The 27,991-nt window shown below is 38.9% G+C and overlaps 4 protein-coding genes across 5 annotated transcripts; 2 read left to right on the top strand and 2 right to left on the bottom strand.

The window, feature by feature from the left end:
- Positions 1-7: 7 nt before the first annotated feature.
- On the top strand, positions 8-4,849 carry LOC103707983. 2 transcript variants are annotated; one of them, XM_026804476.2, is made up of 6 exons: positions 8-602; positions 1,775-1,848; positions 1,957-2,075; positions 2,742-2,825; positions 3,149-3,218; positions 3,647-4,849. In XM_026804476.2, exons 3-6 carry the CDS (start codon positions 2,011-2,013, stop codon positions 3,701-3,703), a joined length of 276 nt encoding a protein of 91 aa, XP_026660277.1. In that variant the 5' UTR covers positions 8-602; positions 1,775-1,848; positions 1,957-2,010; the 3' UTR covers positions 3,704-4,849. The 2 variants fall into 2 exon arrangements, 1 of the variants encoding a protein (XP_026660277.1); XR_005514688.1 differs by lacking the exons at positions 1,775-1,848; positions 1,957-2,075 and having other exon boundaries at positions 61-602; positions 3,149-4,849.
- A 2,559-nt stretch (positions 4,850-7,408) lies between these two features.
- On the bottom strand, positions 7,409-9,684 carry LOC120113001 (histidine-containing phosphotransfer protein 1-like). Its single transcript, XM_039133329.1, has 3 exons — positions 8,563-9,684; positions 8,149-8,279; positions 7,409-8,041 (listed from the first exon to the last, which is right to left on the bottom strand). The coding sequence occupies exons 1-3, from the start codon at positions 8,620-8,622 to the stop codon at positions 7,969-7,971; spliced, it is 264 nt and encodes an 87-aa protein (XP_038989257.1). The 5' UTR covers positions 8,623-9,684; the 3' UTR covers positions 7,409-7,968.
- Positions 9,685-15,942: 6,258 nt separating this feature from the next.
- Positions 15,943-17,291, top strand: LOC103707973. Its single transcript, XM_008792715.2, has 2 exons — positions 15,943-16,202; positions 16,292-17,291. The coding sequence occupies exons 1-2, from the start codon at positions 16,004-16,006 to the stop codon at positions 17,059-17,061; spliced, it is 969 nt and encodes a 322-aa protein (XP_008790937.2). The 5' UTR covers positions 15,943-16,003; the 3' UTR covers positions 17,062-17,291.
- Positions 17,292-22,983: 5,692 nt separating this feature from the next.
- On the bottom strand, positions 22,984-25,277 carry LOC103707962 (cytochrome P450 94C1-like). The gene has a single exon (XM_008792705.4). The coding sequence runs from the start codon at positions 25,013-25,015 to the stop codon at positions 23,453-23,455; it is 1,563 nt and encodes a 520-aa protein (XP_008790927.3). The 5' UTR covers positions 25,016-25,277; the 3' UTR covers positions 22,984-23,452.
- Positions 25,278-27,991: the final 2,714 nt, after the last annotated feature.

Below are 27,991 nucleotides of genomic sequence, written 5' to 3'. Positions count from 1 at the left end.
TTCCTCAGATACTTTTATCTTTTCTCATTTCCAAGCCACAATCATTGTTTTTTTTTTTTGATGAAAGGGGAGGCAGAAGGTCACCCGGATTTTATTAAGCAGAAAAATAATTACAAGATCAGAACAGAAGGAATGCGAAGTTTAGCTGCAACGGGGCTATTGAGATGTAAACGAAGGAAAAAGAAAATGACAAACAGGGATAAAGCTAAGAACAAAAGTGCTGTCAGATGAAAATGGGAAACCGAGCAGCAATTGCAGAGTAAATAGCAGAAACAAGATCAAACTATGATTTGGGCCACGTACTAATGAATCAGTCAATCACTGACTATTGGATCAGCCCCCAAATATTGAACAAGTTTGAATGTTTGATTCGACCCTCATTCTGACGTTGGACACTCTCGGGCCATTCACTGGGCTACTCTTCTTTTACTAGATCCTCCAGTCATGTAAAGAACTGGTTTTTTCCCTCCTTGCCTTCCCTCTTCTTCTTTGCGGCCCTTCGATCTCGTCATTTGCAGTCGTCTGCTTGAGCTAAAGACTCGTCTAAGAGGTTGGCCGGGCTCGGCACTGATCGGCGGAGAAAACCGGCTTCGGAACCACTGGTACTTCTTTTCTAATCATTAACCAGTTGATATTCCTTTCCTTTCTTCTTCTAGACTATCTTTCGTTCTCTTCCGTTTTTTTTTCGTAGTTTTAAAACGCATATTTCCTGCTTGTATTTATGCGTGAAAGGTTCTCATAACTTTGTCTGCCAACACAATGTGGTGGATTTGAATATCGGTGCTTCATTTTGCTTTTAAGTACCGTCTTCTTTTGCTTCTGCTTGAATTAACGCGTGAAGTCCAGAAAAGTTCTGGAGAATGAGTTGTCATATATAGTACCGTTTACTTTTTACTTTTTGCCCGAAATCAGTGCCTTTCGGAGCCCATTTTTAGTAATTGACCTCCATTTATAGTAATTGACCTATCTACACTGTCTACTCTCAGGAGTTTCATAGGGAACTCAGCTAATGAATGAGTTGTCATATAGAGGGCATACTGTTTGCTTGCATGATATAATTACTAAGCTTACTTGATTGAATCTATAACTATATATCAACCCATTCAATGCTACTTCGTGTTTCTTTTTTCTTTTTTTTTAACAAAGCATTCAAGTTTCAAAGTATTATCGGCATCGAATTTCCCCTGTTTTTTCTCCCCTTCTTTATGCATAACAGTATGGTGATTCACAAATTGTCCGTTGAAATGGCTTTTAAACCAACTCATTGAATTTATATTTATATAAATGGGTCATTCAAGATTGGTCATTAGTGGAAGGCTAGTGGTCAAGATCAGTAAACGTATCACCCAACTCCATCGTATATTTCGTGACATTTACATGTGTGTTTTCTCCATTTGCAAATTCTGTGATAGCTTGGTCTTTAATGCATGAATGAAGGTTTTCATACTGTTTAAATGTCAATTTAAATTTTTCCTGTCAGTCATGTTTTAGTTGATTCACAGCCAACCATGGAGGAAACTATCCTAGCCGGCAACATCCTTATGCTGGGACTGCCTTCACCTCTCATACCCCCAGAGATTGCATCTCATGTTCTTGGAGGTGTTAATTTATGTGATGGAATACTGAGGAATCTCTTCAGTGAAATAAGATAATATATGATACAAATCATTATAGTGGCACAGATTGTTGAGCCCATTGCTCTCTCAAAAGAATATATGATCTTAGTCTTTCATTATACATAGAATGAGAAAATTGACATTTTGTAATGCTCTAGGCCTGCAAATCAATGATATTGAGCCACTTTGCCAAGATGAGATCGTTTGGTATAGACAATGTGCTGAGAAAAGGGTTAGCTATATTCACTTATCACCCATGTGATATATGCATTTTTATGTGGCCTACTTATTTTGCTTGTTACCTTGACATTTTCTGTGGGTCTATGGAATTCACTTACAGGATAAGGAGCTAAGATAACGACTCCTGGATAGTGAGGATAAGTTGGGATTGTCTATGCCTTTGGAGCAGGCAAAGGAAAGAGCTGCACAACTTCAATCTGAAGTTGCATTACTAGAGAGGTGCAACCTTTAAGTTCAGTCTGTAGAAAATCTGGGTAACCAATCAATAAAAGGGAAAAAGAGAAGGCGCGATCGAGAAGCTTGTTAGCTGCTCATATGCTAAAAATTTATAATACCTGGATCCTTTTAAATGGGGCATTCATATTCGCCCGTGCTGTATTAATAACTGTAAAAGCTGCTTAAGTACTTAGGGAAAAGGATCATATGAGGCTTGTTAGTTTCAAATTTGGAATTTGTTTCCTATTGTAAGATCTTGCTTTAGACAACATAGATATTGAAGCACGTTTTCTTATATCTTGTCACAATGTCACTAGGCGTAGTGTTTAGCTGAATATGGAGAGAAGGAAACATGCTCGCATGTTTGCTTTATTTGTCGCATCTTTTTTTTTTTTTTTTCTGTTCACAATTTGAATTTCATCAAAGTGCAGCGTTGCAACAATCCTTCATACTTTAAGGATTGCCTACATTTTAGACAAAAATCTGTTCCATATTCTATGCACTGTAAATGCTAATTTACTGACAAACTAGCTGTGCAACAATTAAAATCATCTGCAAGACAAAAAACAAGAAAATATTATAGTGAATTGCTCTGTCGTTGATTTGAGTACAAACTCATTCCTTGTTGTGTTCACTGTATATGAATTTTTGCACATGCTTAACTTTCAGGCGCATGATTCTTGCAAGTGGAATTGAAGGCATGGATGGATTTCGACAGAGATGGAGCTTACATGGACGCCTTGAGGATACCAAGTATTCTTCCATCATTTTTTAAAAAAAATTAGAAACGAAACAAAGACAAGGTTTGAACTAAAATCAAATTGTTCTTGTGGGTTAAAACCAAATTATTCCTTAGTCCAAAAATTTGAGTATTCTTTGTGTCTTGTGGTTACAGGCTCTATGTTCATGTCTGCTTTAAGCTGCATAGCAGCACATATGCCTCATGCATTGCAAGTAGATGTGATCCTAGACATAATTCCCTGAATTTCAATTATGTGCTAACTGAATAACACTTGCTAACGTGAAGCCTTGTTGATCTTTTTCTCTGATGCTGCTCTGTCTTTTGTCCTGTGCAGAAAAAGACTAGAAGCCTTGAACCAGGGAATGATGGAGAGGAAAATTGAACAGTCCCCAGGAGCGTCTAAGGTAGAACAACTTTAAAAGAAATGGTTTTTTGGTAACTTCCTTTTTTTCAAAAAAGAACTTTCTTGTAGTGAAGCATGGTGTTTATCTCTCTTCTATATTCACAAAACCAAGGATTGCGGAACCGGTATCGGGTGCCATACCAGTCGGCGCCCGATCTGGTTCGGTACCGGATCGAACCAGACGGAACCGGTCCGGTTCTGTTCAGTTCGCTCTTGTACCGGCCGGTTTTGCCTCCTATGGAGCTGGAACCGTTTTATGTGCCCGAACCGACCCGGTCAGAGACTGGGTTAGCTCGATTTGGCCTAAATCGGTCGGTATAGCCCGATTCGGCATTCCTTGCACAAAACACAGAATTAGTCTTTCCACATCTAAATCAAGAATATTGTGTGAGTCTGTGACCATTCGTTTCTTGTTATATTTCCTCTCAGACAAGAGGAAGGTCCTGGCTAGTTTCAGACATCCACTTGCTGAATTATGCTGATTAACATGCACCAAGAAAGAAGAGGTAGCCATGCAGCAGTTAAAAATCTTTAATAATAAACTGAAAATAAAAATAAATTTGCGATGCACTTTAATCCAAGTGACTCGATAGGGCTTTGGTTGTGGGTTGGTCTTGAGCCCAAATTTGTTGATGGAGGCCATGTTCTTGTTGTTGGCAATAGCAGTGGTGATTGAGTGATTTTGGTAGGCAATACATTGCTGGAAGATATTATTCCTCCTATCAGATCAATCAATTCACTAGAAATTTACTAAATGCAAGCAGCAAATGTTTTTTGTTAGAATATCAAATTGCAAGCATCTCTTCTCCTATGAAACTCAACTTCATAACAACATTAGGCCTAAATGCAGAGTTGAACTTATTGGAATGTATTATGGCCCTGTTTGGGGGAGCTTTTGGAGGGCCAAAAAGCACTTTCTGGCCCTCCAAAAGTATTTTTAGGTAAAAAAGAGTGTTTGGTAAAATTTTGGAAAAGTTGTTTCAGCTTTTGCAGGAAGCTGAAAGCAGCTTTTTGGCAGAAGCTCCATTTTGGAGCTTTCCGAAAATGCTGTTTTCAGCTTTGTCGGGAAGCTGTATTTTTTACCAAAATACCCCCATTTAAAAGTTCATTTTTTCTCCCAAAAATCTCCATCCCACCGCCTTTTCCTCTCTCACCATCCCCCCCTCTCTCTCTCCCTCTCTATCTCCTTCTCCTCAATGTCGCCGGCCCTCCTCCTTTTTCTTTTTTTTTTTTTGTTTTGGGAGGGAGCCCATGGCTGCCCAGCCACCCATGGCCGCGCTCCCCAGCCGCCGCTGCGACCCACCACAACAAAAAAAAGAGGAAGGGGCGGCCATGGCCGCCGCCTCCCCGGCAGGCGCCGCGGCCCGCCGTCCCGACCCCCTCCCGAGCCCCCCCTCCCCCCGCGGTCGCCGCGGCCCGCCGTCCCGGCCTCCTCCCGAGCCCCCCTCCCCCCGCGGTCGTCGCGGCCCGCTGTCCCGGTCTCCTCCCGAGCCCCCCTCCCCCGCGGTCGCCGGGGCCTGCTGTCCCACTCCCCTCCCGGGCCTCCTCCCGTGGCCGCCGCGGCCCGGCCCCTTCCGGCACCACCGGCCTCGCGGGAGAAGAAAGGAGAAGGAAAGAGAAGAAGGAAAGAGGAGAAGAGAAGAAAAAAGAAAAGGAAAGAAAAAGAAGAAAAAGGAAAGAAAAAAAAAGGGAAGAAAAAAAAGGAAAGAAAAAAAAAAATAAATAAATAAATAAATATGTATATAAATGAACGAATAAATAAATAAATAAATAAAAATATTAGTAATTATTAATTAATTTTGTCACCTAGCTAGAAAATTTGTTAGAGAAATAAATGGTCATCAAAAGAGTAAAAAATTAATTTATATTAATAATTATAGTATTTTATACATTTATTATTGTATTATACTATAAATATAATATAATATAATATTATGTTATGTTAAATAATTTAATATTATATTAAATTATTATCCTATAGTATGCAATGTTATAGTACTATATTATAATAATATTATATTATATTACATTAATATTATACTATATCATATATTTATGTATTAATATATATTATATTTTATTATGCACTATTGTATAATACTAGTAATGTCCTTTATGGTCATTTTGTCATACAAAAGTACTTTCTCAGTTTGTTTACCAAACAAATGTTAAAGCGCCACAGCACTTTAGAAATGTAGTTACCAAACAGCAAACAGCTTTTTATAAAAACTCTGCTTCGAACAGCTCTACTTCCAACAGCTCTACTGCCAACAACTCCCCCAAACAGGGCCTATGTTGGTTGTTGGATCTAATTAGTATCGATGACTACCAAACCACGTGCGAGCGAGGGCCAATATGTTCTATTGAAGATCTGACTAAATAACTAAGGTCGACCATTAATTTTTAAAATAGGGCCTCACATGATCATAAACAATTTTGGTATAGTAATTGTCATTTAATTATTAGCAATAAGCATATAAAGAGTCACTTTGACAACCATTTTGCTTAACTTCAATAAACTGGATAAAGAGAGACCAAATTAAAGATTTCAGAATATAAAAACTTGAGGTTTATTTGATGATACCATTGTCATTAGATCATGACAAGTTTATGTTATCAGAAGAACCTAGACATTGATATGGATTGCTCTCCAAGACTATTGTTTTCAATTGCCTTTAGCAAGTTTGATTTGTTGCTTGACCTGGCATCAAACAAGAAGTCAACAAGAATAATTAATAAATAAAAGTGGATTAGCACAAATATAAAATAAACACATTGCAAGGTTTAGGTGTCATGTATGTATAATCACATAGATGCACATACAGTCGTGATGTCTAGATACCTTTCATGCATATTAATTTAAAAGCATATATTACTAGTTGAAATCCATAAAAATATAGGTACACATCAAATGGATATTATGGAAAGTTAAAAAGATTGAGATTTATATCTTGGATCAAAAAAAGTTATATCAAGAAATGAAGGATGCATACAAAATACATTGAATGACTTGCAGTCTGATGGTCTAGCCATCATCATTCATAATGCTATTGTCATTGAATGTTCTAATTGTCATTAGAAAAGTTGTTTTTCTTTATCAAAGTTGAATATGTAAGTAAGAAAGGAAATTTATTAACCAAAGGCAACTATGAAAAAGATCAACAAATGCTAAGGAGACTTCGGTCTGGCAGTTTGCAACTGTTCCTTGCACAAATTTTGTTAAGCAAGATGGTGCCTCCTCCATCATTAAAAACAATGCATGGAACTAGTATAACATGAATATTCTCCAAAACCTACATAGCGGGTATCATAGAATTACCTTAAGCATCTCCTCAAATTTAGCTTGCACATGAAAATATTCTTGCTTCACCAAGTGGAAAGCATTCCTACAACTATAAGATAAACACACTGTTATTGACAATGAAATGTACCTAACAAATAAGACATGAAGGAGAAATGATGGAAGTGATCCAAAGTGAAATAAAGAAAATCCAAACCAAATATTACATGAAAAATGGAGATACTTAAAAGTAAATAAAATGCCAGATTAAAATGTAATAGTTGGCAAGCAAAATGTAAAAAGATATATCTTCCAACTGAATATCAACTGAAAATATATCTTCCAACTTATTTTTACACATAACCAAGAAAGTTCATTATATTGTAAACTTCCAATTAACAATGGTGCCATAAGTCACAAAGATTTAGTCCTAAAATAATCTAAAATATTTTGCATTAACAAAGACTTTATTTTTCATGTATAAGCTATGGAATCACATGTACACATATAAGTAAAATAAATATAGCATGCAAACTCTAAACCCATTTTAGATCATAAAAATTAATAGAAAGAAGCATATTATGAATTCAAGGAGTTATAAGTCAATTATGTGTATCTTTGAAATCAAAGAGAAAAGGTGAAACTATGGAAGACATATAATGGACGTGATATGCTTTGCACTATACCTATTGACAACAATCCTGCAAGTAATCATTTCCCTTATTTCATTATTCAAAGCTCCAAAAGGTATTTTTATGAAAAAGTGGAAAAGAAATTTTAACAAAAGATCTAAATTATTATCAGAAAGAAATCTTAACAATAAAGATCTAAATTTTTATTGGAAAGAAATCGTGATAATAATAGTATAGCGGCAACAATGTGATTTTGACTACTTGAAATTTATTCTTGCATAATTCAGGGCAAAATTCAGCCAAAGAAAGATAAAAAATGTTACATGTAGAAAGAATAAGAAAACTAATTATGTAACATTTGACACAAACATCATCTACTAATACTTTCATTAAGTACCATTCTAATTTTAAAAAAAAAATCGAAACTGAAAAAGAAGATTTGACAATAGATCTTTTCATGATTCAAATCTTCAGTTAACTATAATATGAGGATATTTCATACCCTTCAAGATCATAAAGATCACAAAAATCACGCATTTTGATGCATGCTTTGTCCACACTGTGCGCTCCAACACTGCAATATGCACAGACATCTTCTGGAAATAAATAATGTTGCAATCATAGAGACACAAATTTGTATTCAAGGATGCACTGAACTGGAATAGTTGCAAACCTAGATCTTGGCTAACCATTTGAGTAAAATTTGCATCAATTAAGGAGATCATAAGTATGGAAAAAGGACTCATTATATTCAATATTATAGATAACAAATTTAGGAAGACAAATTCTAGGCAAATGGAATGGATTTTCTCAGAGGTATGCTAAAGCTAGCATAAACATTACGAGGCACTGCTTCCTATTAATTGGTGGATGTAGCAATCCATCTTTCGGTAGTCGACTTCAGTCTCTTTCCTACAAGCAAAAGAGCATATGCCAGCATAAATCGTGGCATGTAATTGAAGAAAGGAACCAAAAAGCATAATATCCAAAATCGAAAAAAAAAAACCCTTTGAACTTACATCAACTTTTCCAACTCTTTGAAAACCTTTTCAGTATTAGCAAAGAAGGTAGTGATGACCTCTGCAACAAAATTTGGGTTCTCTTCGTTCTGCAGCATTTGAAGTTGTTGGAATTGAACATCAAGCAGCCCCTACATCAGGAAAAGATCTTGGTGAAAATATAAAAAGAAAGAGTTCTACATTGTTCAAGAATTGTTTGAAAAAAAAGTGCCAAGAAGAACAATCTTTGAAATGAATAAGTGAACTTCAATGAGAGATTGGAGAATAAAATGATAAACAATAGTCAGATTACGTCAGTGGCACCAAAAACTCCATCGTAATCAAGAAATCAAAACCCTAAATAGTCTATATAGAGATTTGAATAGGGACATTGAAAGCAAACCATCTAAGAATTGGAAAAAGATTTCAAGGTACCTCTTCATACATGGACTCGATGAAATGATATAGCTGCTTCTGAAGTCCTATGGATGCCATTGAGGAGGAAGGCAAGGGGTAGAGGTGGAGATGGGGAAGAAGACCATGATCTATTGGCCTCTATTTATTGCTTACATTTGGTTCTGAGAACAAAGCCAAAACTAGAAAACTTCAATTTTTACAAATATTTGCTCATTTATTACTACATCTCTTGCAACTTTCTATTTTGCAATTGGAAAGTGAGATTGGATTTGGCCATGAGATTCTGTAAGATTCTGTATCTCTTCTATGTTGTTCATGTCTAATTTCCGTTGTAATTCATATAAAGGATTTGGCTATATCTCCTTTTACCATCTCTAGCTTTTGGAGAATGCAAATCCTTCAGTAGTACTGGAAGATTGTGGTGCAAAAATAATAGCTCTGGGAGCAAGTGATTCTTAGTTGTACTCGTCTTTCATCTTGTAATATACGTCTTTTGACTAATACACTCTCTACATGTTTGTGTAGTTAGAAGAACGATAGTTGTGTATGAGATTACTTGACACCTATACGACTTAAGGACATAAATAATGACATACTAGATCACTTGATGATCAGATGTTTCTGTCTCTAGATGATAATAGATAACTTCTATACTAATATGCAAATAGGCAAGATGAGACTAAATTCTTGAAAACTTCTCTTTGATACTGAGGACTTGCTATCACATATCTTTCTGTCTCTAGAAACGAAAATTTATTGCAACCGATTCTAGATGATTTTCTCAATATGCGTGCACAGACCTTTCCAAATCAAATCCAGTAGCATGTTGCACAGATATACACTGATAAGGTTCTTTTCATGTGCCATAATTTGATGTATCGTATCAAGCATACCATTGTGACAAGATTGTGCACCTCATGTGGACTACACTTGCTATCTTGCATTGGAAAGAAAATCTTATGACAAAATTAGACGATACGTGTATCTTGTAATATGCAAGCATTGTAATTTTCATATTATGTATTTCTAGATGTAGTGTCACCGGATCTCCGACTAAAGTTACATGAATGATAGGGTGCAATAATATATTGCTCCACTTTGCCAGTATAACACCAGTCCAAACATGAGTAATTGAAACATACCATGTCAAGAAAGAAATATAAAATGATTAATATTTTTTATCTAAACTCTTGTTATGATGAATTTAGAAAAATACAATATAAAAATAATGCTGCTTGTTAAGATGTGTATTTTTCATTGTCAAGAGAACCAATGCCTCGCAATGTAGGATTCGATAAAAATCTAGTTCCATGTATAATCGAGATTTTCTCTGCAGTACGAGGTAGCAAGCATAACTTTTATGAGCTTCTCGGCTTCTTAGTAGTGATAAGCTTGATATGCAAAATTATAACATACATGAGAAGAAAATGATTGTCATATCTGGAACAGAATTTTCTATGAAACCTATGGACATTGGTAGATTTGCAAAGTAAAATCTTTTGGTCTACATCCTTGGAAAATTCTGTGGAATGAATCCCGGTAGAATTTCATTTTCCTTTTGTTTTCTCTCTTCGTGAAAATTTTTCATTATTGCAAGTATTTGAAGATCTAAGAGTATTATTTTACTTTTCTAGTTTGTTTGTTGGTATCTAAGCTATCCCTATAACTGTGGTAAACAAAGACGTGGCAACTAAAATGGCCAAATGTGCCATCCATTATGTTTTTAAGTTGGACAGGTGATTAATCACATTTTAGTTATTCAGAACATGAAAAGAACTTCTTTTGACTATATAGCATTGACAGATACACCGCTTTCAAGAATAATTAGTAGCATAAGTTCCCAAATTCACATAGAGTTTTTTTTTTTGTGTGTGTGTGTTTTTTTTTTTTTTTTGAGATCAGGAAGGGCTAATTCCCACCTCCTATCCATACCTGCCCCACCCTACAGGAGTTGAAGTTGTTGAAATAAAAGATATTAGTAGGAGAAAGTTTAGCAAGAAATATGGTGCAACAAGAATGAGAAAAAGGTTTATCAATTGTGGCATGTCTAAGGCGCAATCTTTAGAGAAAATTCATCCTTTTAAGGTGCACAAGTTACTTACCAGCTTTCTTCTGAGATACAATGATCCTCCACGAATTACACCCATAAGCAGAGAAAGAGCTCAAAATGTTCGTGCATTCTCAGAGACCACAACCCCTGTTTTTTTTCAACCTTCTTAGGTTATTCAGTCATGGAATGTATGGCCAATTACGGAGTGAATGACTAGTTGATTGAGCCAATCAAGCCATGGTCTCTTAGGTATAAAATGTGACTAAAAAGTCATAAAATAAATGTCTAGCCTCATCAGGCGTGCCACGGCACAGGTGCACAAATGGCAAATACCAAAAATTTAAAATTTCTAAAGCATGCAAAGGACCTTTATTAATCAATAAAAAAACTTAGAGGTTTCTAATAGAAGTAAATGCCTGATTACCCAAGGGACGATGTAGTGCCAACTGAGCAAAAGCAGTCGCCGGGGTTTCTAATAGTAAGATTCATTATTTTCGTAGTTAATAAAAAAATATTTTTTAACTTATGTTATCTATTATATAACCAAAATAAAAGAGGATATAAATTACAGCACGATTTTGAATCAAAAATGAGATTTCAAGATATGACAAATTTATTCAACCTACCAATGACCAAGTTAAATATAATGTACCATAGGACCTTCTCTATTCGTTCCTATTAGTTGAAAAAATAATTGAATTTATGCAGGTCTGGAGGTGAATTGAAAAGAAGTCTGTATTGGTTCTACTCTCTCTCTCTCTCTCTCTCTCTCTCTCTTTATGAACATAATGTTTTCTTTGTCAATGGATTAGAGCAAAAACAATTGGGATCTACTGCGGTAATGATGTGGTAACATCCACAACTACAAACAGCAATACTTGCTAACAACAATATCATGGAGGGTGTCAACAAAATTTGATCCGAAATCCAAAACTGCCTCCATGGACATATAAGAAATGTCTCACAACCATAGATCCAATCTAGCTTCCGATATGGAATTTGAAGGTATTTAATAGGAAGCGACACTTCATCCAAAGATGAACAATAATATGCTAGATTAGAGAAAAATATAAACTGAATAAGATTTTCAAGCTTCCGTCGCATTGCTCTTGTGACTGTCTACAGATGTCCGATAACATTTTATTCAATGAAGTATTAACAACCATTGTCTATACTGGGAAGTTAAAACGGGACGTCTCCTTTCATGATCTAAGCAACTACCAAAAATATATGTTCTTTTAGTGATGACCGAACTTTTTACAGGGATTAGATTAGAAATGGAATTCATCACCTTTGTTACTTTTTGTGAAGTCCTACTTTGACCAATGAAAGAGGAATAGCAAGTGTCAAAGAAGTAATTAACTTAGTTTCTCTATAAATGGCATAATCATTGTCACTGAAAGTCCATTATAAACACACAGACGGCTCTATGGTGTAAAAAGCTGTATTAATTGAAAAATTTAATGATAAGTATAATCAGAACTATATAAAAAAGGCTAATCAAATTTGGTAAATTTTTCACTTAATAAATCCTGACGGATCTGTCCATGTCCGAAGCCTAATGCAAAACTGACTCAATGCAGCCTACTACTCCTTTTGGCAGATAAAGTCATCAAACAGAAGTTTTAACAGTAAAGCAGATAAGACATTCATCTGGCCATCACCCATCAACCATTTGACAAAATTGACACTGGATTCAAATCCAAGCTATTGATGTCAACTTACACAAGTCATAGGCAACAATGATGTCATTTACCTCTTATAATTGCAAAGTTGCAGTTAAATCACATCACCATCTTAACTCCTTATATATATATATATATATATATATATATATATATATATATATATATATATATATATATATATATATATATATATATATATAAAGCGCCAGGATGATAGTCGAGTGACCCTACCCAAATTAACAACGTATATTTTTGAAAATCCTGGAACGGGGCCTCAGCTAAAAAAAGGTGTTTGCAGTAAACAAAATAGACGAGTAGCTGAGAGATTATACCATACTAATTGCAAAATGTTCGCAGTCATAGCACACTTCACACACAAAAGGTTATATAAACGTTGAACAAATACCGGTTCATCAGTTTACAGGAGACCGTCACGATCATGCAGTGGTAGGAGCGGCAGAAGCAGCCTCGGTTTCTGGTCCTGCCTTACAGAAGGAAGCCTTTTTTTCCTGTCCTTGAAACAGTTTGTAAAACAGCAACAGGTTTGAAATAAGTCTAACTGATCTAGTCAATTACCCAGCTTTTCTACATTGACAGTTTATCGTATACAAGATTTTCGATTCAAGCTTCAATTTCGAAAGGCTGAAAAAATTGATTTTGGGTGCTCACAAGTTGCTCATCCTTCTCACCATATGGCAGATCTTCATCTCTAGATATAGGAAACAACTTCACTTTAAGAGTTGGTAGTGCTTGGGTTCAAGGTGTCATCGATCAAGATACAAGGTCGGTGAGTTGGGCAATCCTCTCCTTTACTTATGTGAAGCGTCTCTTTATATCATCCATTGAGGTAAAAGTAGTAGTCAAAATCATCCTTATCCTTTGTTGACTTTTGAGCATTCATAGTGGTTCTCTCATATGCTTACACTGCTTATGATTCTGGATTAAATCAAGGCCCTCACAATACTAGAGAATCAAAGCTCTGATACGATCTGATCAGAGAGAAGGAAGAAATTTCTTCAACCCGCTCAAAAGTCGAATTTTTTTAAAAAAAAGTTTGGTAGAGTTTAGGTCTTTTTTTCTTTTATCAATCTCCTAAATCTAAGTTACAAGCATTTATTTATAGCAGTGAGGTTCATGCACCATTGATCAGATTCCTCTTTCAGTTAAAAGAGATTGCAACATTCTCAAAATAAACATATATAGTAGAAATTATAATGAAAAAGCTAAAATTCTACAAGACATAGATCTTAACTTTTACATCAATTTTGTCTTCAGCCGCTTTGCTTTATTTTTCTTTGATTGAGATAGATATATATATATATGCCGATTAAAACTTCCTCAAAAAAAGAAAATTGCTTTGATCGGTTTGTTTGGAGGTCCGAATGGTGGAAATTGATCCTGATCATTAGGTGCTACAAACCTGGTACGGCCAGCCTTATGTAGCAAATGTTGTGTCGAACATACGATTGGAAAGAATGAGAATACATTAGAAAGGGAACGATTCATCGAATCCATCGGATATCTCTTTCAACAAATTGTCTGATTGTGATAGCTTATCGAGACTTGTTACTACATTAAGAAAATTCTCTAGAAGAGAGCTCAAAGAGGGCTATCAAGTGTAACGAATATAGGGAATTGCATAGATAAATAGAATTTCTGTCCATACCAACCTGAACACAAGATTAGGGTGAGATAAGCGAAGTTAAAAGTAAAGAGAGGCATTCTATATGTAATAGAATAATCTTCAAAGGACAAATATTCTACATTATCTTAATAGATATAAATTCATATCTACCATGATATCAATTGATCATGTGATATTAACATCATATAGAGATTTTATGCTCTTTATTTTACTACATTAAACATTTTTGTCTTAATTTCTTAATATGAAGTAATAATTTCTGTTTTTTTCATGACCATTGATGCTTCAATATCATATGAATTTTTCTAACTTAATGAGATATTTGGTCTCTTTGGAGAATTTCGGTAGCCTTTTGTGAGAGAAGTTGAGATTAATCGACATTATAATTAGTGTTAGCAGCATCGTCCCGCCAAGACAGCCTATATGTTAGTCTCGGTCGTGGGCCAACTTGGTGCATTGCTACTACTTGCGAAAAAAAAGAACCAAAGAAGTACTCAATCAAACATATAGATGAACATATATGACAAATAATCTTATAATATAAATATAATGTCATAAAACCTTAATTTAGTAGTGTAATAACTATGGTAATATTATGATCACATAAGATGTACATTATAATATATTACATTTTCTTAATATAGTGTAAGATATAAAACATCATTAGTACCGTATAAATACAATCATTAGTATTAATAATATGACAATAATACAATATCAATATAATATAATAAGCTATATATAATATAGTATCGTACAATATATAATGATACGATATGATGTAATACAATATAATATAATGTAATGTAATGTAATATAATATAAGATGGTATATAACTCTGTGCAGTGAATGTTGATGTTAATCCCTCGAAACCTTGTCCTTTTAAAATGAGGACTAGGAACGGGTTCTCAGGTCAAATTCATTAGCTTATCGTGGACCTCAAGGGCAGTCGTCTTCAAGAATCAAATTCCTCTTCTTGGACGGTGGAATAGTTTGAGGAAGCTTAGTATACCTAAAATTAGCAACTTTGACTTCAAGATGGCGCCATGGCATTGGATGCCAATAATATTGCACCCAAGATTGTCTTTTAGCTGTCACATGCTATGATGCGCATATATATTGGCGGCCATGGCCACCTTTAAGCTAGAGTTGACTACTTTCTAAAATATTCTCATCCAGCCGGACCACATAAACATAGGAACGAAAAGCTATTTGACCTTCGTGCCAAGCAGCCACCATTTTCCCTCTCTTTCTCATTTTATTTTATTTTTTTATTTCTATTTTTGTATATACCTTTTACATGGCCGAGTTAAGATAATTTCTATGTGTGAGTGCTATCTTGTCAAGCTGGTAAAGTTCTGACAACCAGGGTTAGGTCAACCAGGTCACAAGTACCTACCTGAGCAAAGCTCCTAAAAATTTTTCGGGCTTCGCCGAGCTAGGATCTGAAACTTCTTTCCAAATCCCGACACGAGCCTGCGCCCAGCCCAACGTAAATAAGCTTGTTTAGCTTGAAACGCCAGGCTCGATTCGAATTGGCTTGATTGACCCAAAATTTTTGACCCAATTGGCCCAAAATGCTCGATCTTGGCAATAATGAATTTGGTCTAGGATAGGGCTGGGTTCTGGGTCGAGCCAAGCATCGGTCCAATCACGGTTCAAAAATTTACTGGGATCCTATTCTAAGATCCATACTAGACTGAAACAGTCTTGAGCCTGGCCTAAGGCCCAATCTAAAGCAGCCCTGGCCCAGGCTCATAGGCGCCTCAGTACCAAATGGTCTGGAACAGAGTTCTGGCCTAAGAAAACGCATAACGAGTATATAAAATAGCACCTCCACGTATGTTCAGATGGCAATCTACAGCGTATAGACTTCTTGTGATGGCAAAGGTGAAATTGCTGAAAACTTAAGCTTCGGCATCGTGACATGATTACCCTACGTAAAGGCATCACAAGTCAACTTCATACATGCACGCAAACGTGCCCATAAAAGGAGGTGCCGCACCATGCCACACCCATCATCCAAACCCAAGCCATCAGTAACAAGTCATTTGGCTGCAATAACGACTGAGTCGATGGGTCGATCAGGCTTGGCTGTTCTCCTGGCTTGTGCCGTCCTCATCCTAGCCACGGCCGATGCTGCCCCATGGAAGCCCAAGAAGGTGAAGTGCCACAATAAGAAGGAATACCCCACCTGCACCTACCACATGTACTGCCCAGAGAGCTGCCCTCGATCTTGCTTCGTGGACTGCTCGCTCTGCCGTCCAGTTTGCAGTAAGTATCGATCCAATTTCAGTGGCCTGATCGCATGCACGATTATTTACGTTGTATCGCATTTTGACAAGGCCTCGATTCTGGTACAGGTTGCGACAAGGGTGGTTCAGTGTGCCAAGACCCCCGCTTTGTCGGCGGTGACGGCATCACCTTCTACTTCCACGGCCGGAAGGATCGCGACTTCTGCCTCCTCTCCGACTCCAACCTCCACATCAATGGCCACTTCATTGGGAAGCGAGGCCCCAACATGACCCGAGACTTCACCTGGGTCCAATCCATCGCTGTGCTCTTCGACGATCACCGTCTCTACGTCGGTGCCCGGAAGACCGCGACGTGGGATGATACTGTTGACCGCCTCGCCGTCTTCTTCGACGACGAACCCATCTACCTCCCGACCGAGGAGGGTGCGAAGTGGCAGTCGTCGGTGGTTCCGGCAGTGTCCATCGTTCGATCAAGCGGCACCAACGCAGTCACGGTGGAGGTCGAAGGAATGTTTAAGATCGCCGCTAACGCGGTCCCGATCACGGAGGAGGAGTCTCGGGTGCACCGATATGGGGTGACAGCCGATGACTGCTTTGCTCACCTTGATTTAGGATTCAAGTTCTATTCTCTAAGTAACGACGTGCATGGGGTCTTGGGGCAGACGTACAGAGAGGGTTACGTCAGCAGGGTGAAGGTATCATCCAACATGCCGATCATGGGAGGGGAGGACAAGTTCTCCACGTCTGATCTCCATGCCGCTGATTGCAAAGTTGCACGCTTCGGGCGTGGGGATGCAGGCATCACATTGGTTGCAGACCCAGCTGATGTCAGGTGTTCGAGCGGCATCACTGGCCGTGGAATCGTCTGCAAGAAATAAGGGCCATGGTTGTCCATACGATATGTACATCGTACATTCATAATATCATTTACGCGAATAAGGATCTAATTACCATAAGCTTGGTAATGAGCTCAAGCTTTTAGAATAAGGTGTTGCTCATTGATTTGTGGGCTCCCTATGGTCTAGTAGCAACTAGCCGGAGCACTGTACGCCTCGTAATTAATTTCACAAATAAAAACTCCACAAGTTTTTTTTTTTCCTTAATGAAACTATCTATGGATGTCTTTTCTTTTCTAATTGGTTTGCTGATTGCTGTAGGACAACCATGGTCCTATATAATCTAGTTCACCAGAAATGCTGTTTTTAACTGCATTGCATCTGCAATATATATATATATATATTTCATGTCTCCTCAAAACTATGTCATAACCTAACGGGGAGAAGAATTGGTTGTGAATCCTTTCCAACCCAAGCCGTGGAGGTTTTTGTACTAGATGAATAGGTTAGAGAGTCTGAAAGGCCCAAATATTGATTGGGCATCCTCGTACCAACCGGATGGGAGTTTGGGCCTGAGCTATGGTTTTCAAACGCAGTCAGCCCAGAACATGGAACAAGTGTCGAGGCTGTAGGTTTGGATGAGCCCATAATATGTCGGGGCGAAGGGGCCGGGCTGATCAGGGCCCGCCTCAAAGCTCAAGTTTAGTGGAAAAATTATAAAAACATGGTCTATCGTGTATGTGTACTTTTATGTATATCTGTCACAAAGGCACCCCTCTTAAATGAATCTCTTCAGAAGAGATCAAATCAAGTGCAGCAACCAAAACTCAGGGGCGTTTTTTCTATTTTATTTTTTAATATATATATATATTTTTGTGATAACCAGCTGCATTCATATGGCTCTTACGTTAAGTACAGCTTGCTAAGTCAAAAGAAATAAAATAATGCAAGGAAGTAGAAATCTTAATGGCACTAGTCCAAGTAATTTCTCCGAAGTGCCGAGCAGCGTAGGAGGCAACATAGTGTGCAGTTCTATTTGCCTCTCGATACACATGTGTTGTTTGTAAGAAAACCATATTCCTGACTAGTCTGCGAGTCTCCCAAATTAGTGGGTGGCCGTCCCCAAACCGATCCACTCTTCGTATCCAATCGATAACCGTAAAAGAGTCCTTTTCGAGCTATACCCTATCAGCTTCAAGCACCCTTCTCGCATAGGAGATGCCCTTCCATGCTGCCCGAAGCTTTGCCTCAATGATAGTTAGGTCGGGGGTGCGCCGACCTCCCGCCACAATCAGTCTGCTATGGTGGTCTCTGATCATAAATTTCACTCCTCCATATGCTTCATCTGACGAATGTCGCCATCGAAATTAACTTTGAGATGATAAGAAGTGGGGGCAACCAAGAAAATAGGAAGGAGTGCATTTTTCAGGTGATATGATAAGAGCTTTAGATAGAAACTAAATCCAAGCACTCAGAGACGACTCGTGAGCATGGAGAGTGACATACGGACGGAAAATTTGGTGGACACCGTTGTTCTGTCCAAAGTAGCTGCAGATCTTGACTGAGAACAGGGCCCTGCAAAAAACGTTTTCCCTGCTTCTAAATGCATGGATACTTCGTTTCCGTTTGTACTTCTTCTCTCTTCCTTGCTTCAATCAAAAGTCTCTCACTCTGTTATGGAAGGATATACCTTGGAAATTAATCTATAATCAGTTAGCAAATAGCGCAGAAGTAAATTTTTTTCTCACGAGAAGGGAGAGAGGGATTTCATCAAAAAAAAAAGAAAAGAATAGAGAGAGGCCTATTGTCCGACTATATAATTTGTGATTTTTTTTTTTTGGCATCTTTGCTCCTTGTCTTCCTCACCAAGCGCTAGCTAATCACGGCAAGTTTTTTTTTTTTCTTTTCTTTTTTGGGTACAATGGCCGCGCACACATGTCCAGCATGGATAGGACCAACGGAATCAGAAAAGAGTAAATGACACAGCATTTGGGCAAGTTTCAAAGTGCTAAAAAGCCAGGTGAAATGTCTATAACTTGTGAGGGACATAAATTACAAACTTTCTAGGTGCGAGCTGAAGGATTCAAAGGGGGGACGTCTAGTCGTGGAAATTAATGACACTTTGCCTTTTCCCATCCGCATGGAGGGGGATCAAGCTCGTGCTCCCTTGTGACTTTCTCCTGCTGACAAGAGAAGGACCGAACAACATATTTTTCGAGCTTTCATCAACGCTGAAATAAATCATGGACATCAAAAGCTGCACCCTTGGCATCCAATAAGATCTGACTGCGTGCCAAGGACGCAACCTCATAGTCCATACTCTATGTAATCGATGACTCGTCACGTCAAGCGAACTTCCTCAACCTAATTCCTGATTCGCGCCAACCATCTTCTTTATATCCAATCATTTTCTTGTTAACTCATGCATGTTGATTCTCTCTCCATAACAAGTGCATCAACTAAAAAGTGAGGACTAGTATTTTATCAGTCACTTGCTACAATGAAAAGGTACTTACCAATTCCTATAGATAATAATCTTCGAAGAAGACCAATGGGGTCACTTTTATCTATTGATGCACAGGGCTGTGTTCGCTTCCATTAGACGGAGCTGCCTCTCTGTGCTCCCAAAAGTCTGAGATCGAACTCCTTTCCATGAATACTTTCGAAAACTTACTTCTAAGGTTGCCTGACTAATTAATTGTCTTCCGGCTGTGGGTTCCACCAGCTCCTGACGTTCTCCCCGGAGAGGAGGGCTGTTGGCCCTCGAACCAAGATATCTAAACCAAATAGTAGATACCTAACAGTGAACTATGCTAGGCTTCGGCTGAACAAATAAGTACCTCGACATATTTACGTGTTCAATTCCGCTACCTAAAAAGTTTTTCCTTTTTGCACACCTGAGAAACATAGGTCCCTTTCTCCTTCATTTTACCCGTGAATTTAGGTGACCTTACTAGGTCCCTATTTTCATAAAGACTCATGGCATTGACTGGATCTCGACAAAAATTAGTGCTAGGGATGATAATATCCAACCACATCCATCCGTAACATATGTATCCATATCCATCAAAGAAAAATGGATATAGATATAGATAGGCGGCGGTCCGATCCGAATCCAAATATCTGATTCTATTTATAACTCTATTTAATTTTAAATAGTATTTATGAATTTTAAAGAAAAATAAATAATCGTAACTTGATTTATCTTTCACTTAGTAATATCCTTAATTCTACGATCATGGAGTTTAATATCAGTATTGATATCCATACTTCGGATATCCAATTTATATCGGTATCCATCTAAAACAAATATAGATATGAAAGTTTGCATCCGGCTAACATACTAATATTCATATCTATATTCGTCATCTAAAATACATAAGAATATGGATCTGCTAGTATTCAGTTTGAGCCTTTAAATCTCCTAGCGAGGGAACAACTCACATTGAACGTAAAGATGGACCAAAGGCCTGGAATTAACTGGCATAGGCACGTTCATGGTCTCTTTGAGTCCCCTAAAGCTGGGTTGGTCCCCTCTAACTTTAGCACTTTCAGTTGGCAAGTGGCTCAGCGCCCATGAGTGCTTGGTCGGCTTTCAATTATCAACTGTTAATGGCACTAGGCGAGGTCTGATACATGTAATTTGAAAATTTTGAGAAAGAAATTTCCACGGCATCAGGCTATGACTGATTTTAACGCTCATGTAGCATGATAGTACCGTGAACCTAAACAATTTCGCCATGCTTACGCAAATAAATGCAATGCTTCTTTCACTCTGTAATTCATATCCTCGGGATAAACATGACTGCCCTACCTATGGCAGTGCTCATGGCTTTATTTTGTCTAACCAAAAGATTCCACCATAGTGTCTGGATATGGTCTTTTCCTTCGCTTTCGACAGGCTTCATCAAAACCTAAATGAAGCTTTCAATGTCAATCTGCTCTCTCTCTCTCTCTCTCTCTCTCTCTCTCTACCACTCCTTTAGTTCATGGAGAACGTGAGGATTGGATCAAGGCCAAAAGTGAATTGGTGAACTACTTCTTATCCGTAGATAAATGCACTCTGTAGGAAGGCTATTTTGTCCCGAACTCCCAACCCATGAGCAGTCTCTGATGTTAGCTTTGTAGTGCACATTACTGTTGACCTCGCAAGCCATCTACTCCACCAGGAGGAGGAATGGAGGATGAAATAAATTTTCGAACTATCAAGCCAAGTCTATCAGGATAAGTTATATCCATGGCCTTCTGATCTGCTAAAACCTAATTAGGGCCACGCCTTCCCTAATCAAATCCACATTAAGATTGCTCCACCTAATTAATGTTTTGTTAATTAAACGAACAATAAGGAAGTGACCTTGAGGTTATCAGTCTCGTGTCAGAAGCTGGTGAACAGCACATTTCCAGGCTTGATGTTAGGATAGGTGTCAACCTCCGATACAAGAAAATGGTCAAGGAAGGCAATCAAATACCAATCTAATAAATCAAATGTCACGACCCTCCATCTGATCAATTTGATTCGTAAGTTAACCAGTTGTGGATCTTAATATCATCAAATTAAAGCCTGTTTTTGGAAAACTATGTCACCAAAGTATTTCCAGTCCAACTTGCTAATGATCTCCTCATTGAATTGGAGATGGTTACCTCGGCGCTAATTATCTATCATGGAAGTACTTGGATGGGTAGGCTACTCCTAAGTTCGACGGCAATGACTCATTAACCTTTCCCTCACCAGCAAAAGGTCTCTTATGTATCTCATCGGCCTCCTCTAGATTATCGATTCATAAAAGCATTGGGAATAACAAAATCTATAACGTTGCGTCTCCACTTCGTCCAATTGATAGGTAAGTCTTTGCTTCTTTCTGCATCCACTGCTTTGGTCAGGTCTGACAGGAGGAGGCAACAACAGTCCTCAGTGACGAACTGACGATATATATATTACAAGGAACATCCAACGTGACTTGGCATGAACTCTAAAACATTAGAGTTAGAAGGATATGGACCCATTACCTCGATCTAATACAATAAGCTGCAACTCTGAGCCTGTGATTTCAGGAGAACAAGGACAAAAATATCAAAATATAGGATGGCCAGTAGAATTAAAGATTCTCGATCGGAAGATTTGTGCCTGCAGAGTCAGCATTGTCCTTGTGGAGGGCATTTTATTCAAGTAATTTAACCATCGACAATCGCAAAATGCATGCAGCTCTTGTAATACCGAAACGAATCCCCTTGAACTCCAATTAGATAATATATAGATACGGCGTACGTGTCCTTGAAATTAATTCTTATTCCAATCATCTGTCATTCACCAGAGCAAGGCTTGGAATAAAAGAAGGAATATGGAGGTAGTTCCCAAACACGTGATTCAAGTACAAATAATTCATGACCTTATAAGAATATTACTAAGCGAGTCTGATGACGTGCCATATATATTCTTTTATCTTACAAATTCCTTCGGCACCACCATCTTCATTTGAAAAAAAAAGAAACGAATTCTTTTTTCACCTGTCTTTTTAGTTTTTATATTAATATCTGTCTTTTTAGTTCTCCCCCATTGCCTATTTAGTGTCTATTTTCGCATTTTTCTTTCCTTCCTTCATGGCTCAAATTGTTTTTTGAGATACGATGAAGGAAGTAATTGATGACAAGTACCTATATATACATATCATTTATGTAGGGGAAAATAACATTTTTCGTTCCCTTTACTGGGAAAAAAAAAACTAATATCGATGTCTTCCCTTGTTTCATTTCATTAATATCTCAAAGGAGATGCAGAATCCACAGCCCGCGGCTCTGCACAAAACCAGAGACTGTGATCAAACTACCGTCTGGCAGTAATCGCATGTTCTTCTCTCTTCCCCTTTTCTTGAACAAGTTTGCTTTCTTTTACAGAGAAAAATATGAAATTTTATCACATTTTAATTCACAAAAGTTGATGAAATGAAAAGAGAACACCTAACCGGAGAGTCATGCAAAGCATATAGATCTGAAAATATCTACTAGCAGTAACATGATGGACTTTGCTATATATGAATAAAAATTATGTATGCATGCGGCATTTGCATGCATCAACTTCATTAATGAAACTTTAAACCATGGGTGGGGAGTGGGAGGTAGGTGGGAACCTTGTGCTGGCTGAGTCAAGACGTACACAATGACCAATTACTCTGTCTGACACTGAAATCCCAGAGTTCAGCCATCTCAACTGGCCTTTACTTCCACCCTGGTGCAGTCCCCCATCACCACCCATCAATGGAAACACACATCCCTATCTTTCCTTGACTGCAACAAGCCCTGGAAAGTCATACTTTCTTCTTGCTAAGTTCATGTCTGCACACAGACAGACACCACTGATAAAATTATTAAAGTTCTCCTGCCTTTCTCTGTACATAAGATCTCCCACCACGGGACCAACACTATACTGGTAATACTGCTAACATGCACCGTGAGCCGGGGTTTGCTCGCCTGAGCTCCTCCGCCGCACCTGAGCTGGCAGCCCGCCGTCGATCGATGCAGCGAGCCCGGGGGCGAACTTCGGCGATCGGCCCGCATCGAGCACCTGGACGTCGAATCTTGGAACCACCGACACGATGACGGTCTTCATTTCCATGAGAGCCATCTCCTTCCCGAGGCATACCCGGAGCCCGGCCTGGAACACCGGGTACTTGAACGGGCTCGCCGGCACGAACTTTCCGTCGCGAAGCCACCGCTCCGGCTTGAACTCCTCGCAGTCGGGTCCCCAGATTCTCTCCATCCTCCCCATGGCATAGGGGTGGTACGTCACCCTGGTCCCCTTCCTCACGAAGGTCCCATCGGGGAGCATGTCGTCCTCGACGCAGAATTTGGAGTCGATCTGGACCGGGGGGTAGAGCCGCAGGCTCTCGTACATGGCCGCGTGGACGTAGTGCATCTTCTTCAGCTGCTCGAAGCTCGCCAACTCGTCGTCGCCGCTGCCTCCGATGACGTCGGCTATCTCGTCTCGAATGGCGGCTGTTACTTCTGGATGCTTGGAGAGGAGAAGGAAGAAGCAGGTGAGGCCGGACGCAACCGTGTCGCGGCCGGCCAGCAAGAAGCTTATGACTATGTCGCGGAGGTAGCGGTCGTCGTTGACCGAGCACATGAATCTGGAGAGGAGATCGTGGCTGGAGGCGTATCCCAGCTTCCTCCTCTGTCTTATCAACTCGTCGGCTAGCTCGTCGACCAGCCGGATGGCCCGCTTCAGCTCCCTCTCCGAGCCCAGGTTCAGAAGCCGCTTCAGCTTCCACACCGCCGGCGCCACCGCCGTCCCCCGCAGGGCCGACATCCTCGATGCGGTGTCGAATGCCGCCGCGAACTCCGAGATGGGCAGCGACGCCTCCAGGCAGCCCGGGTCGAGCCCGAAGGAGATCTTGCATATGTTGTCGAAGGCGAAGCGCCGGAACACGTCCTGGAGATCGATGACGCCGGCGGCGGCGGCGGCGGCGGCGGCGCCGCCGCCGTCGGAGACGGAGGTGAAGAGGGGGATGAGGCGGCGGCGGACCTCGGCGGAGACGATGTGGAAGGCGTACGAGCGGACGGAGACGCTCCCCAGCTCAAGGCTAGCCATCTTGCGCTGGAACTGCCACGATTCGCCGTCGACGTTGAAGATGCCGCGGCCGAGGAGGTCGCCGAGGAGGGACGAGAAGGGCTTCCCCTTGGGGAAGTTGGCGAACCGTGTCGCGAGCATGTACTCCACGTTATCGGGGTTGGCGGTGACCGTGTTACCGAGCACATGAATATTGATGGTCCGGGTAGGCGATTGGCGGAGGAGGTGGGTGTACCAGTCGCAGAGGTTCGTGAACTCGCCGGTCCACGACGAGCTCAGATAGGCCTTGCAGACGTGGCAGTTGCACCACGGCCGGGATCTCAGTAATAGAAGTAGCAGAGAGAACAAAAGGAAGATAGTGGTGAAGACGGAGAAGAGGAAGGAGAGGCAGTTCTGTAGCCATGGGAGAAGAGAGATCAACGCCATGACCATTATTCTTGCTTGGTATGGTGGTAAGAGAAGAGATGAGATGAGGGGGGGCAAGGTGTCCTCTTTTTATGCTGGTGCGATGGCCTTTCAGCTATATATATATATTCTACTCAGGCACGGTTGGCGCCGGGTCGGCGAGGGAGCGTTAATCCACTGGCCATCGCGGTCTTGATAGGGACGAAGGGGATGGGGGTTGAGAGGGAAATAGCTAGGGCAGGGCCGGGTCTGGTTGATAAAAATGCGGCTTGTTTTGCATTCGGTTATGCGGCTGCCATCTTAAGGGGGGCGAATGGAGCCGCACATGGGGAATATGGGCGTGGTTGATAAAAATGTGGTTTGTTTTATATTCAGGCATGTGGTTGCCATTAATGGGGGGCAACTGGAGCCGCAGATGGGGAATATGGCCACGGGGAACATGTGGGCTAAAACCCTCGACGTCATGGTCTCCGTCAGAGCGACTATATTTTCGCTTCCACTCACGTGCTGTAATACTTTGTCAAATTGCCCTAAGCCTCTCTTTCTCGATATTTTTATTATTTTTCTCCCATTTGAGAAAAAAGAAGAAACATAAACATGCAGTACTGTTGTCCTGCTTTTACTCAAAAGATAAGAGAGAAGGTGGGCCTCCGAGTTGGAAAATGGGAGTCTCAAAAAATAATAGAAGCATCTAGCTTTCTAAAAGTTGACAATATGTGCACATACAATATATAAGAAGAAAATTATTAATTATTATATCATAAAAAAATAAAAAAAACATTAATTTAATTAAATAACAATCTCATCTTTGAATAATATATGTTTTAAAAATTCTTAAATAAGAGTTGAATTAATAAAATATATTTTTATTGAAGTGGAGCGCATGTTTATCTTGCCTTTGTGGCTGCACCTATAATAATATCAAATACAACTGATATGTTTTTCTATTTCTTTTAAATTTCTAAACAAGAGTTGAATATTGAAGTGGAGGGCATTATAGCTTGCCTCACAAATAGACAGATGGCAGCATCTATAATAGTATGAAATCTGAAGAATCTTAGTGAAGCCTCGAATGCATTGCATTATTATGGTAAAGATATATGTGCATTTGTTATATTCGCATATGTATATAAATAATAATTTTAAAAAATATATCTATTATATAGTAATATCTATCTCATGCGGTTTGGTGATGCATGTCATGCATGCATGCTTGACAAATATTAATTAGATAAGGCTAGCAAGTTGCAAGTCAACCTCCTAGATGAACAAAGAGAGCACCAATTAAGAATCACATTTTTATAGTGGCATGTACTTAAGGTCCTTACGCTGGTAGCTGCGCACACTTTATAACTTATTCCTTGTGCTCCCGTACCCATCTTTTAACCAAGATATAGTACCACTGTTTCAGATTTGATTACTCTATTCATTAGCATTATTCTCGTTATTTTTAAAAATATCTTCTCTTTCTTGAAGGAACGCCCCAACCTGATTGATTCGTGGTTATGGTTTTCTGTGTAGTTGATCACTAGTGCTAGTGCTAGGCACAAAAGCTCAACAATTTTCTATGGACCAAGTCAGCTTCGAGGGGATGTAGAATTTGACTACGTTGTTACAAGGAATTATACTCGTCCACGTTTTAACTATGCAATTAGAGATCAATAATCTTGCAAATTGGATAGCTTATTTTTCACTTCAAATATCTTTCTTTTGACCTTTTCCAAGAAAAGAATGCACAGTGGACATCAACGTTTCAGTACCACTTCAAAACGTCAAATTTCTTTAATCTTATTTGTGTCTTTCACCCGCAACCATCAAATTTGTTTTGCTTTGTTTCAAGACTTGGTCCAGCTAGTTGCCTGAAGGTAAGAGTGACAATTTATAATCCGACCCATCAATTTGATTTGCGGACAATTTGTTTTAAAAAAATTTGGTTTGACATGAATAAATTTAAGTCGTAAATGGATCAACCTATTTAAACTTATTTATTAAACAGATTGGGTACATATTTAAATCTTTGACTTGTTTAATCTGTTTTAACTAGCTCGTTTAATAATTGGATGGGGTTATGATCCGACCCATTTAACCTGTTTAAGACTTGTTTAATCTGTTTGAAACTCAACCTGTTTCTGACCTGCTTAACCTGTTTAATCTGTTTAAATCCATTTAACCCATTAAAAATATGTCTAATCAGTTTAATCTATTTAACCAGTTTAATAAATGGATTATGTGTGTTGAGTTGGATTATCTGTTTAATAAACAGGTCGAATTCGGATTTAAAATTTTGACTTGTTTAATAAATAGGTCAGATTTGGGTTGGTATTTTTGACCCAATTCATATCCAACACGATCCGTATCTAAGTCAGTCTGACCTAATTACTACTCATACATGAAGTTGATTTTTTTTGTTTTCTAATAATTTGCCACCATGTTTTGTATTCATGAGGCGGAGGGGGAAGAGAAGGCACGAACTGGAAGTCCAATATATATATATATATATATATATATATATATATATATATATATATATATATATATATATGCCTTATTGATTTGGTTATTTGAAAAAAGAAAACATCACACATCTATTTATTAGTGGTCCTCTATTTATTAGTGGTCTAACATAAAATAAATAAATAAATAATGAAGAAATAAATAAATAAGTTTAAACCTAGAGCCTGTTTCTACGCGGGCAAGGGACAGGGAGGTGCCAACCAACAAATCTACGGTTGTTGGGTAAAATCATTAAGCTTTTGTTTCAAATCCATTTTTATGTTTTATTGTTCATGGTGTCTAAGCAGAGGATTCTTTCATGTAAAATAGAAGCAATAACATTATTTTGATTGTGTAAGCCACATGCCATGGACATGCTCGATCATGTGTGCAGGAAAGTTTTATAGTCTTTTAGTTAATTAAAGACTTGTCAACAGTTGCAGGCTACCGGATCTTTCAATTATTCTACTAGCATATTACATATGTGATCATTTGGTTGCTTACATATAT

Source organism: Phoenix dactylifera, chromosome 14, assembly GCF_009389715.1.
Source record: "Phoenix dactylifera cultivar Barhee BC4 chromosome 14, palm_55x_up_171113_PBpolish2nd_filt_p, whole genome shotgun sequence".
Classification (NCBI taxonomy): domain Eukaryota; kingdom Viridiplantae; phylum Streptophyta; class Magnoliopsida; order Arecales; family Arecaceae; genus Phoenix; species Phoenix dactylifera.
Note: the sequence above shows the minus strand (reverse complement) of the source record. Positions and strands in the feature narration are given on the sequence as shown.

What these genes read in the sequence shown, in the direction of transcription:
- LOC120113001 (XM_039133329.1), bottom strand. Translation starts at nt 8,622, where the DNA reads ATGGCATCCATAGGACTTCAGAAGCAGCTATATCATTTCATCGAGTCC. An exon ending in TCGAGTCCATGTATGAAGAG is followed by an intron (nt 8,280 to 8,562) that starts GTACCTTGAAAT and finishes TTCCTGATGTAG; the next exon opens with GGGCTGCTTGATGTTCAATT. An exon ending in AAAGAGTTGGAAAAGTTGAT is followed by an intron (nt 8,042 to 8,148) that starts GTAAGTTCAAAG and finishes TTTTGCTTGTAG; the next exon opens with GAAAGAGACTGAAGTCGACT.
- LOC103707973 (XM_008792715.2), top strand. Translation starts at nt 16,004, where the DNA reads ATGGGTCGATCAGGCTTGGCTGTTCTCCTGGCTTGTGCCGTCCTCATC. An exon ending in GCTCTGCCGTCCAGTTTGCA is followed by an intron (nt 16,203 to 16,291) that starts GTAAGTATCGAT and finishes ATTCTGGTACAG; the next exon opens with GTTGCGACAAGGGTGGTTCA.
- LOC103707962 (XM_008792705.4), bottom strand. Translation starts at nt 25,015, where the DNA reads ATGGTCATGGCGTTGATCTCTCTTCTCCCATGGCTACAGAACTGCCTC.
- LOC103707983 (XM_026804476.2), top strand. Translation starts at nt 2,011, where the DNA reads ATGCCTTTGGAGCAGGCAAAGGAAAGAGCTGCACAACTTCAATCTGAA. An exon ending in GAAGTTGCATTACTAGAGAG is followed by an intron (nt 2,076 to 2,741) that starts GTGCAACCTTTA and finishes CTTAACTTTCAG; the next exon opens with GCGCATGATTCTTGCAAGTG. An exon ending in GGACGCCTTGAGGATACCAA is followed by an intron (nt 2,826 to 3,148) that starts GTATTCTTCCAT and finishes TGTCCTGTGCAG; the next exon opens with AAAAAGACTAGAAGCCTTGA.